The sequence below is a fragment of the Haplochromis burtoni genome, unplaced genomic scaffold, assembly GCF_018398535.1.
Source record: "Haplochromis burtoni strain Fernald_Lab_line unplaced genomic scaffold, NCSU_Asbu1 Contig_53, whole genome shotgun sequence".
Classification (NCBI taxonomy): Eukaryota; Metazoa; Chordata; class Actinopteri; order Cichliformes; family Cichlidae; genus Haplochromis; species Haplochromis burtoni.
The window spans coordinates 369,439-382,133 of NW_024582414.1; the positions used below are offsets into that span (position 1 = coordinate 369,439).

General features: G+C 40.4%; 1 protein-coding gene across 1 annotated transcript in view; it reads right to left on the reverse strand.

Moving 5' to 3' along the window:
* Positions 1-12,695, reverse strand: part of ap1m3 (adaptor related protein complex 1 subunit mu 3) — a 44,700-nt gene that overhangs the window by 8,622 nt on the left and 23,383 nt on the right. The window contains exons 5-9 of the mRNA XM_005923920.3: positions 7,446-7,593; positions 5,745-5,871; positions 1,939-2,081; positions 855-926; positions 413-571 (exon numbers count right to left, since the gene is read on the reverse strand). Of these exons, the coding sequence (XP_005923982.1) occupies positions 413-571; positions 855-926; positions 1,939-2,081; positions 5,745-5,871; positions 7,446-7,593 (649 nt within the window). The remainder of the gene's footprint in view (positions 1-412; positions 572-854; positions 927-1,938; positions 2,082-5,744; positions 5,872-7,445; positions 7,594-12,695) is intronic.

Genomic DNA, 12,695 nt, shown 5'->3' on the forward strand with positions numbered 1-12,695 from the left:
GATAGATAGATAGATGATCCATAGTTGGTCCTGAGCCACTACATTTAAAGCAAAAGCAGAATTTGCGCCATCTGCTGTACGTTTTGAAAAATGGACACACGTGTCTAACATAGATCACAGTATATGAATTATAGTATAAACAGGAAGCACTCTCGGAACGCAAACCTCGGTCAAGGCAGTTCACTCTCTGGGCAGTATTTACTTTTAAGGGACTAATATTTGATTTTGTATGAATAAAAGAATAAATGGAAAACACTTTTCCAAAACAGCTAAAGAATGTCTGTCGTTTTCAGTCTATTTGATTTAATCTATTATTTATTGCTGCTTGTTGAGAAGCACTATGCCTGTGAGTGTCTGTGAGAAAATATCAGTAATGACAACATGATATATTTTGTTTACAGGCCACACTAACAGGGAAAGATTTGATGTTCCACTGCACCACATTCTTCTCAGGCACCCACTTGGCGCTGCCTGTGCTGGTCTTGAACTTGGGTGAGTCAGCATCACTGGGCACCGGCACCAGAATGGACACGTTGTTGGCAGTGGAGCGGCTCTTAAACTGGCTTTTAGCCTGCAGATGATGTCAGAGAACAGAGTTCAAGCGTCATTAAAGATCTTTATAACAAAAAGCACATGCACAAATTCAAATAAGACCTTGCAATTATGCAACAGTGTTGTTACTTTGCATCACCACACTGCGAACAAACAGATGGCAAACAGCAATCCATTGAATGTGTCATAAATTATAGATCAGCTTTAGTGAAGGCACTAATGCACTTTAAACCCAGATCAGCATATGGTGCATTTTACTCTATGTGTGTGCATTCATATATTTGTGTGTCATTCATCGTTACCTTAACCTTGATCTCCACGCGGCTGTGAGAGAACTTCTCAATCACACTCTCAATCCATATGAGAGGCTTCACCTGTCAGAGATCCAGAGGTCGGCGAGGGATTCAGAGAGTGGACACAAGGTCAGAAATGCACCGAGCGCACAATCGAGTGCATCGCTGCACACATCATAACAAGACAAACAATGCTGAGGCTGTGCTTGCAGAAGGCTGTAAATAACATTCACACATCCAGTCACTTTATCCTGGTTTTCAAAGACTCAGGGGAGTGTTTGTCTTGGTTTTAAAGTCTCATCATGCCATCTCGTAGTAACTGGAATAATTATTTTATCCAGGTTTCCTAACAGTATTTGTTTGTGCAGAAACTATTGGCTGAGCTGCTGAAGACCAACAGAAGTACTTAAACATTTTGAATGAAAGGTGAGGTGCCCTTAGCCACTAGCTACCTGCTAGGCATGACATCAGCTAGTTTGAGGTTTTTTTTTTTTTTATCCTTGGTCCTTTTAGAGCATCTTAATCAAAGTTAAATGTCAAATAATATGTGCTGCTAATTGTACTGACATAAAGTTTGTGGTTTGATATTTCTTTACCAAAAATCACTATTTATCTGTGTATATGTAATACACCAATACTGTCTTATGGGTGCACCTTGCTAACAAAGCTTAAAAAAAAAAAGTCACTCCAACAAGGCTTAAGGCTTCAACCCCACTGGGTAACATTGTGGAGGCTCCATCTATTTTTTATAAATACAGTCAGCGACTGTATTTATAAAATGTAATGTCCATTCAAGTACACTAAAGGAGTGAAAGTTTTACTTCTTTATTTGATTGACCAAAAAGAGCTGGGTAATGCTACTTTTAAAACTGAGTCTTTTAAAGTGTTGGATGTTAACAACTTTACCAATTAACTATGACTTTGAAGATCAGTTATGAACAGCAAGCTTCACTATAAGTAGATAGCTTAATACAACAAAAGTGAACATCAAAGAGTACAAAAACAATAAAATAAAGACACTTTTTGGGTTGTCATGTCATTTGACCCAATGTGAAAAGAATGTGCTCTTTTGATAACGTTTATGTGTCCTCACTGTAGTGTTGAGGCGGTAGGACATGAGCTCGCTCTCGCCGTCAGGGGGGATGAAAGAGATGGTGCGGTCGTTCTCAAAGCGTGACAGACGGACACACTGATGAAACTTCACATCCTCCAGCTCCACTGTCTTGCTCTTCTCTCCTGACACAAACACACACACAAAGATTGAGAGCTTTGTACACAGCCTTGGGGAAATCAAGGTCAAGGTAATGATGACTGACAAACATTCACTCCATTTCTCTCTCTCTCTCTCTCTCTCTCTCTCTCTCTCTCTCTCTCTCTCAGACAAACACACACTGAAAGCAGTGTGTTACCAGCTCACAGTGCCTTCTTCTCATCCTCCACTAAACAATTAGTTTTGCTGCTACACACAAGCACACAGTTTGTATTTAATACCTGCTGCCATCATCCCCCCAAATGAAACTCACTGATTTCTGCAGACATTCAAGCGATATGAATGACTTCTGATATAGTCACACCTGCACTGTACGCACTGCTGTTTTAGTTGTTTATAACAATTTATTTAGTATTTCAAATGTGACAATAATGCCTCCATGTATTCAGATTTTTTTTTTTTTTAGTATGTAGCCAATTGCCCCCCCAAAATATTAAAGTCTCAAAAGCAAAACCATTAAAAAAGAAAATCCCTGAATAGACTCGGCACAAAAACACTCTCAAAGTTAAAGCTGCTACCTAGAGTGAACACACTTGCACTGTTGCAGTAATCAGTTACACTGTAAGGGGAATCTCTTTCATGGCAGCCTCTGATGCCTGCTGGAGAACGCCTGATGCTCACCTCTGCCGTGGTTAATTGAGGGTGCAGAGTGGTGAAAAACTGCTGTAATGACTGTGGGCCTGTGAGCCTTCAGCTAAATCCCCCGTTCAATAGTGAGCTAAGGCTTCACCTGCTCAGAATGCAACCCCGGGACCAGCACTGAGGCCTGTCAGAGGGAATGTGCCTGCCTGTGTGTGGATGTGCGTATTTGTGTATTCTGTGTGTATTCTTCTTCACTGTCCTCCCTCGTGAGTTGGTGTTCGTGCATGTGTTTATGCATGCCCGTTTTGCAGATTTGTGTACTGCGCTTGTTTCTCTATTGATTTTGTGTGTGTCTGTGTGTGTGACATTTTATAATGTGAAAGTGGAGAAAGGTGGATGCCATGGAGAACCCAACACTCCTGGTCAAGAAAAAGCAGGAAACACTTCCTGTTTGTGTCCTTCTATGCCACTACCATAGACACACACACACATACACACACACACACACACACACACTTGTATGCAGCGTTATCAAGACAAGCAATGAAAGGTCATACAGGATACTGTCTGTCATTCCCTGGACCTCGGGGCCCAAAGAAGAGACAGGTGTGAGTGCACATGCCAGAGGAGGATTGAAGATGCAGCAGTGTCCCCTGTGGTTCACCCTTACGGCCACTCTCAGCATGTCTTTAATGCACAGTAGCAGACAAGAGCAACCTAATCTGTTTTTCTGTCCACTGTCACACAGTGGGGGGAAAAAGACGTTATAGTGACAACTGATAAATGCCTAAAGCATCTTAATGGTGCTTCGAGTGGCCAAAGGAATATTTAATCGCCTTAAATGTGAAGATTGGTTAGTCTAATGTTTGATGTATATTATTGTAAACAACATACCTCTCCACTTTTGATTGTCAGTTATAAACGTAAGTAATTAAAAGCTGTCACCTTGGGCATTTTTATGAGTCTTTGACATTTTGTGGAGAAACTGATTAACTAAGAAAATGATAAGAGTGCAAACTGATAACAACATAATTGTTAGTTGCACGCAAAGTAGCCTGCAGCTCATAATATGATTATATGGGCTGCTTTGAAAACGTCTGTCATTTTTACCCAATCCACACAGTCTCAAAACCTAAAACTCCACTGACTTTAAACAAGCCATTGAGGCCACTGAGAGAGAATTTTGAATTACTTAGAGAATATGCGAGCAGCTGTAGACATTCAAGGGATAGAAATGATTTTGTTTGCTTGCTTTCAGTCAGTAAATAACACAGGAGTGACTTGTGTTATGGTTATTTCAGCTCCGTGTGGTGACAGTTCTGGACTTCTACCAGCGGAGGGCAGCATTAAATGATTTATACTTCCTCTTTCTTTTTTTGTCTGCATCAAGCTGTGACTAAAAAGTACAAACCAAGCAACTATGATAATCCAATGACTGGGAAATGATATGTAAAATGTAACTGCAGGAGATGAGAGTGCAAAACACTTTTTAATATTTAACAGTGTGTGTGTGTGTGCGTGTGTGTGTGTGTTTGCATCTGCCAGTGCGTCTGTTTGATCATTATTTCTGATCATTATTTCTGAGGATATGCTATTTCCCAGACTCCTACACACAGCAGGGGGATTGTGGGCTGCATAGGATAGCCGCGGACCCTCACCTTTCATCTGCAGGGCTGTAGCCCGGGGTGAGGATTAACGCAGAGGCAAAGAGGGTAGACAGTGAAGGAGCCTTTCCCCTTCACTAGAAACAGTAGGGGGGGGAAAGAAATGAAGGCAAAGCAGAGGAGGAAGAAGAGATGGAAGAGGAGGAGGAGGATGTGCAGGAGTAGGCGAGAAAAGATGTAGCAGTGGGAAACACCGGTGGAAAAATTGGTAGGCAGAGAGGGGGAGGTAGAGGTAGGAAGAGAGTTATGCATGGGATTTAGGCAGAAAGAGGAGCTAAAGCGTGAGGGTGAGTTCAAGGGGAGAGTGAAAAGCCAAAAGCTCAACCAGCACCAAACAAAGTAGAAAGTGTATCAAAAAGCAGTAAAGCATTCTACTGATCGTTTTGAGGCTTACTGTCATTTCATCAGTTACAACAAATAGACTGCATACTACACCGATCAGGCAAAACATTATGACTACTGACATATGAAGTGAATAACACAGGTTATCTCTTCATCCTGGCACCTGTTAGTGGGTGGGGTATATTAAAGAGCAAGTAAACATTTTGTCCCCAAATCGATGTGGACAAAAAGCTGGAAAAATGGGCAAGTGTAAGTCTACAGCATGTCCAAAACAACAGCTCTCGTGGGCTGTTACTGGTTTGCAGTGGTCAGTATCTATCAAAGAGGTCCAAGGAAGGAACAGTGGTTGACCCACAACAGGGACATAGATGGCCAAGGCTCAGTGATGCATGTGAAGAATGAAGGCTGGCCCGTGTACAACTGTAGCTCAAATTACTGCAAATGTCAATGCTGATTCTAATAGAAAAGTGTTAAGAGTACTCTTGACCACCGATGAAAGCAGGATAGCGCGCCCTGCCTCAAAGCAAAAATGGTTTAGGAATGGTTCAAGGAGTACAACAGCAAGTTTGAGGTGTTGACTTGGCCTCCAAATTCCCCAGATCTCATTCCAGTCAAGCATCTGTGGGGATGTGCTTGAAAAACAGTCTGATCCACCTTGTAGCTCACAGGACTTAAAGGATGTGTTGCTAACATCTTGGTGGCAGATCCCACAGCACACCTTCAGGGGCTGTTTTGGCAGCAAAAGGGGGAGCAACACAATATTAGGCGTGCATAATGTTATGCCTGATCGGTACATAATAATGTTTAAAAGTTACTGTAAACACATGCAGGTCCAGCTCCAATTAAATTTCCCTCACTGACTTCAAGTGCTACAACCCTTATGTGTGCTGGATGTTGTTTTTAAATGTATAATACTGAGATAAATCCACAGATATACAGGGATTCTGATCATTTTTCATTTTGTCAGCTGCCTGCACGAGTGTTCAGCTCTGTAATAAAGGCTTCTAGTGACACAAATGGCTGTGGGTGACTGTTACTTACTGCCTGTGAGCTCAAACAGCACTTTGTCATTGAGGCCCAGTCGAAGTTCAGGCATCCCTGACAGGACCACTTTGAGCTTGATGCTACCCACTATTTCACTGCGCAGGACACTGCCACTGGCACTCACCTACAGAGAAGAAAATAAATTTTAACATTAGTTTGTTTAGATTCTGTGAATACATATGCTACACAGTCAAATCTGCCCCTTGCAGCTGTGGAAGTTCAGTCTGATGATTACAATTACAATTTTCTTGAACCAAATACATATTCGTTATTTGAAGAATTACACTTTTCAGATATGTAGTTCCCAGAAGAAGAAATCAACAAACCAATCGACCTAACCATTCAGAGGATGCACACAGTCTGAGGGACAAAACAGAAAGTCTTTTAGCATGCAGCATAAGAACTGTAAGTAAAACACTGGTGAGGAAGACTAAAAAAAAAATTTTGGGGTGCTAGTTTCACTCACTGGGTGAGGAGGCAACCATTTACCACATGGCTAAAACCCAGCATCCTGGGTGTGAGTCCAACCCACGGCCCTGTGCTGTGTCTTCTCCTGCTCTACTCCTTACTACTTCAATAAAGCAGAAAATACCTCAAAATAAAAAAAGAAAGAAATAAAACTCTGTCAACATAAAAAAAAGTCCCTGTTCACAGAGAAGGAAGCGGTTACTGGTTTTTACACCCCTGTGTAGTGGTTGAACACCTCCACCAAATTAGTTTCCATGACTCATAACTGCAGTTGTAACTTGATTGTCCTTGAGGTGTTGCCTCAAACACGAGGCACATGAGAGAAGATCTGATTCTTTTGTGCATTTGAAGACGCAGCACGTTCACGTATTCAAACGTCTTCTTCTTTTGCTGCAGGAAATCTTAGACCTTTATAAAAATAGAAGTTCTTCTAATTGGGTCATGAAGCCTGACAACATCACATTCGCACACCGTGGTATTACTGTCCATTTAAGCCCGGTGTGGGGGGGGGGGGGGATGTAATAACTGTAAAGAAAGGGAAAGTTACAATGTAATGAAATATTTTGGATGATAGCATTTACATACTTTTAGTTAAGGAAAGTGTTTTTCACCAAGTATTTACTGAAATAAAGCAGGTGGGCATTTGAACCTTTCTATTTTCCAGCAGTTAGACCATGAATTAACTAAAAATGCTGTACAGTCATCTCACTCACAAGAAACATAGTGTGTGACTTGTCCTGAGGTATTTTGTCTGCTTGATTTACTGAGTAACCTTAGAAATAAACTGAGTCATTCAATGAAAACACAACAAAAATATTGCACTGGAACAGAATGGATGATTATTGATGCAGAGACAATTTACTCAGCGATTCAATTCAAGGAAAGATAATTTTAGCACTAACGCACATCTACTTAGCCTCAAGGAAGCCAAGTCTATTTGAACCGCTTGAGAAAGTCCAGCGATTTTAGACAATGGATTTAAAAAACGGATAATGGTGTTTGAACAATGTACGAACTGATAGTGAAATTAAAATGAGAGTCATGTGTTTTCTATTATGTTAGTTCACTTCCTGTAACTGAATTCAATGGTGAAAAAATATATATAAATTCTAATGAAAAAGAGCCATATTATGTACATTAAATTTGTTTTGATGACACCATGGTCACCGCATGGCTGGAAATGAACATTCTTACTGTACAGCTCTTTATGATGCTGTGATATTGACTCACCAGAAGATTTACTGACTCTATAACATCCATAAACACTTCATTCTTTCTGTACTTGATGCCCTCTGACCGCCAGGACACAGCATTGGTGACGGTGGCAGGAGGTCGCGGTGCCCCAACCTCTAACTTATGGCCCTGCTGTGTAATGTACCTGAAGGAGACAAAGGCAGAGAGAAGCTCAAGTTGTGTTCAAAGTCAGTCTGTAATCCTGCTGAGTAGGACACCTGAAAACCCATGCACGTCATTCATCAAGCTAGTTTGAAAACTAATGATCGCAGCCTTCATGAAGGTGTCTGGGAAAGAGGCAGCACTTTCTAATTTTGGAGGAGTACCATGATAAACTGCAGCAGGCTGAAATTATAATTTAATCTCCTCTAAAGACTGACAGCTTCTCAGAGGCCTAAGAACAACAGTGAGATCCTTAACTCAAATATATCTAAATGAAAAATGGCAACAAACAGCGTGTTTATCTAGCAACATGAACCAAATCTCTCTTGAGGAACGTTTCTACGCTTTGCATTAATCGCACCCCACGACTTTAAAAAAATGAGTTACTCAAGCGTGGATAAATTAAAGGAGCTTTGTATTTGTGCTGTGCGAAGATTATTCATGAACGTAATTAGAAAACAGATTTACATAAATCAATTGGGGCTGTAGCCACGGATAATAATGCGATACATGCATTTGTTTACATGAGACTAAACAATGACATATTGGCTGGGTAAATACGAACCAACGAATCGAGTATCTACTCGGCCATGAGGAAAGACTGGGACAGATGATTCAAAGGAACCGAACCTGCAGCGTGTAACGCATCTTGAAGCAAGTTTGTCAGTTTTCTTTGATTTGTTGAGGCTTCTCTGTAGCTTGCAACTGTGTTAGGATGCACTGACAGAAATAATGGAGGTTAGAGGCCTTTTATGGACACAATTTAGGAAAATTCTGATGGACAAAAGATGATCAGTTACTGGCTGAAGTAAAGCCTTTAAAGTTGGATTCATGCTTCTGCTCAGTTATATATACATACTCTGTTTTCAGCTCTAGTTTTAATGCCACCATCCAAGTCTTTAGCTGCTGCTGCATTCTGCAGATAATCAGTCAGCTCTTTGGTACTGAAAGTTAAATTAGAGTCTTAAGACAGAGATCTTGTCTACGGAAATGAGCCACCCTCTGCTTACTAAGACTGGCCAAGCCGAATCAAAACCTCAGATGTGAAACCAAACCAATGTGCTAAAAAACACTAAAAATGCTCAATACTAAGAGAGAATTATGGCACTTGGGTGATATTATTCAGGATACACCGACACAGAAAGCTCCTTTCCCAGTAAACACATACATTTACATAATTTAAGTGGTAGGCTGATGACAAAAATATTTAATGGTGCAACTTCTGAAAAATGTCAACGATGTACATATACTGCTCTAAATTAGGTCTAATATTAACTGTACTAAGAACAAATCAATAAACTCATTATACATTTTAACATGTAACTATTCTGCCTCTACCCGAGAACAGAGCACTGCATTACCTCATCGCTCTTAACCAAGCTGTAAAGCTTTGTTTCACCGGTCCTCTTCGACTCCAGGGATGTATAATGACTTGTCATGAGAATAAGAGGGAGCTGCACTATGATACATCATGTGACCAGGCCTCTTTTACCGAAACACCTGCCCCCCATCACTGTTTACCTCTCAGTGGCCTCATTCCCACTGCAGAGCTGTCTGGATATTTCTGCCTCCCAATTATTTCCCCCCAGAATATGAAGTGTAAACAGTTATTCCAGTTGAAGGGTTATTAATCATTTTGTATTGTATGTATTTAGATATATGTTAGTGTCTGAGTATATTATTATTCACAATGATTAAATGCTGGTACTTGGCAGGAGAAACTGAAATTAGAGTTCATCGTACTTCGAAAAAGTATCAGCTGAAATTGAATTTAATCAGTTTCTTTGACATTGGCACAAAAAAGACAGACTGACAGTGATCCAAAGTGCACTCTCTGAAGCAGCCGCTTATCTCCACCCTCTGAGTTCATTACTCTGACACTTTCTCCTCCCCTCTGTCTCCTCCTCCGTTTAGCCGTCTCTCATCTTTTCATTCTCCCACTCAGGCCTTCAAGCTTTCCTTAGATAAAACCACATATCAATGACCTGAATGCTCCAGGTGCATTTCCAAACCTCAAAAATCTCTATTTGCTGAAAATGAGAATCTCTAAAGCAGGTATGCAATGTTTATCATTTCACCTTTCATACTTTTCAGGAATATACTGAATGTAACCTGTATTATTAGTGCCATCTAAGCCACTGATCCAACCACTCAACAGTACTGGGCAGCATGGTGGTGTGGTAGTTAGCGCTGTCCCCCACAGAATAACGCTTACCGGTTTTAATCTCCCGATTGGCTCAGCTTCCTAGCATAGTCCAAAGAGATGCATGCTAGGTTGACTGGTGAATTTAAATTGGCTGTGGGTGTGAGCTGTATGAATGCACAGCATCAGTGAAGAGTTAAAAAGAAATGTGACTTCAGTACAATGTTCTATAAGTGCAGGTACATCAAATCGCTGGGCATAATGTGTTACACTGTAACTACTTAAAGTACTAAACACTACTTTAATCTAATGAGTTCATTCTGAAAATCAATCATTTAGTTTAGTTTTGTTTTTGTGATCTTGGGTTTTTTTTCCTAATAAGCAATCCATTTCTGTTAAATATTGTATTATATTAGCCGTTTCATTTTGTTTTCAATAAAACAAAAACAAATAAAATAAAAATTCCCTAATGTGCTAGCAGTGTTTCTGTCTCTGGCCCTTTCCTCACAGCTGCTTACTAGCAAAGAAGATCCCCTTGACACTGAAAGTATTCACATTGTGTGTATATGGATAATAATACTTCATAGCTCGACTTCAGAGTACTGTCACGTTTGGTAACACAAAAGTGCTCCAACAAGTTGCTTTTGTCACGTATCACTGTGAAGTAACAGACTAATGTTAATGGCAGTAATCTTGTAAGGAGACGTGTTACTTCTAAAGGCTAACGTATAAAAATACTGTCCAGAAAATTAACTTTTTAAAAAGATGTTCTTCAAGCCTGCAATAAACACTTTTTTCTTAGCATCAAGGAGACAATATTGCTTAAATGTAGTATTTTTTTTATTACACAAAATGCCATCTAAAATATTTCCCCTTTTTTAGCAGACAACACCAAAAAAGGACAAAAATAAACAAAACTTGCTGTGAAGCCTCCAAAACTGAAGGATTTTCTTGGCAGCTCTCTGTGCTAAGTCTTACTATTCTTATTATAAAACTATTTAACTACGATTGTTCTAAACATACTTGTCTGTGAGATTGTGTGATTTCTAACTGTGTGAAATCCTGCTAAACAAAAAGAGTCTTGCTTTCCCTTAAAATCAAAATTTTCTATCTAATCTCATCCACAAAATGTGCCAAATAAACAAGTTTTGGATTGATTGACGGATTGAGGCGGAAGATTTTTCTGTGTTTTCTGCCCTAGTTCCTCCAGCCTAGCGGGTCTTGAATGCATGCTGACATGTAGGAAAGTCTGTAAGTGCTGAGAGATGAAAGGCGGCGACAAGTGGGTTTGGGGTTGACGCCGGATTGTTTTGCTGCTTTGCTGTTTGTTCTGTTTTGCCCTGATTCTTCTCAGAAATGCTAATGAAAGGGTCTGGAAGCTGATTTGGCAGCAAACTGATGGATTAGCATAACAATAGCAGTCAAAGGAAACACACACACACAGACACGCCTACACGCCGATGAAGATTTCTACGTATGTGCACACATGAACTCACTCACGTGCATGCGCAACCCTCCAGTCACACTTGCATCCACCCACACAGACACACAGTTATACTCTTGCCAGGTAGATAGTGTTAAAATGTAAGAGAAGAGCAGTGTTGGGGGCATGAAAAGGTCAGAGAACTGAAGTAGCCTGCAGACAGAGAGACAGAACGTGTGTGTGTGTGTGTCAGAGAGAGAGAGAAAGAGAGAGTGTGTGAGAGACAACAACTGTATGGCTCCTTGGGGAAGAGAAGAGCAGGGATTTCTGTCTGAGTGTCTTGAGTGTGTCCAGCTGATGGTGTCATTGTGTGTGAGTGCCAACAGGAGCCTGGTAATTATCAGCAGTACTCAGACGCTCAGACACTCATACGCATGCACACGCTCGCACACACACACACACACACACACACACACGCACACGTAACCAAAGCCAAACCTCTGTGAAAAAAACCACATTAAATTAAACATCCATCATGTATTACTACACATAAAACATGAAAAAGGTAAACAATACACTATGCAAATGTGAAAGTTTCTGATAAAGCACCCTGTAAATAAAGATGGTGACAAATTGTTACAGCAGCAGCTAATAGCAATAACAAAAAAAGGACAAAGAAATTGCGTGCACAATATATTCACAGCAAAATAAAATAATCAAATAAAATGCACACACTAACAGCCTATGTGCCTGTGGTGCTGTGGGCTTCAGAGTGAATGTTGATCCTTCTCCTGGAAACAAAAGTCTCTCTGTGGAGCCATGAGGAGGGTAAAAGCAAAACAACCCTGTGTACAGCTCAAACACAAAGCACGAGTGGTCCAAAGAATAGCAGTGGCTTCACTTCATTTCACTCAGTGTATAAAGCTGAGCCATTCATTACAATTTTAGTCACCAGTTGTGCTCAGTTGAATGAGAAGAAAAAAAATGGCCTAGAGCACTTCAAACAGAATCATCATTTGCTCTCATTCCCTCTCTCCCGCTAACTTGCACCATGAAATATGAAGCTGTTACCTCGCTGAAAAACTCCTGTTTTGTTCCCTGATGGATGATACAGGTACCACTTGAGTAAATGTGGTTACATTAAAACCAGACAGGAATGCAGCAATTATGGCCTTTGAGAGTTTGTAACTTTCACCTCATCAGCCTGATTAGTGTTCATTTTAAATGCCATGCTGTTTCACCGTTTGTCCAATATAAAATCACCAAAGCAATTTCTACAGGCCCTCTTTTACTTCCACCGCACAGAGTGTAAGTTTTGCCACTGGGTGTCTCTCTGAGAAAATATCAAAAGACAGAGTTTGATGGTGTTGCAATGAGAAAGGTAATGTATTAAAGTTTTATTACTGTCGCGTTTGGCTACTCATGATGTCTTTTTTTCCTTTTTCTTTTAATGAAAGGTTAGCTAATACTTTCAAAATAGTTTAAACTAGAGATGGCATGATACCACTTTTTTATGTCC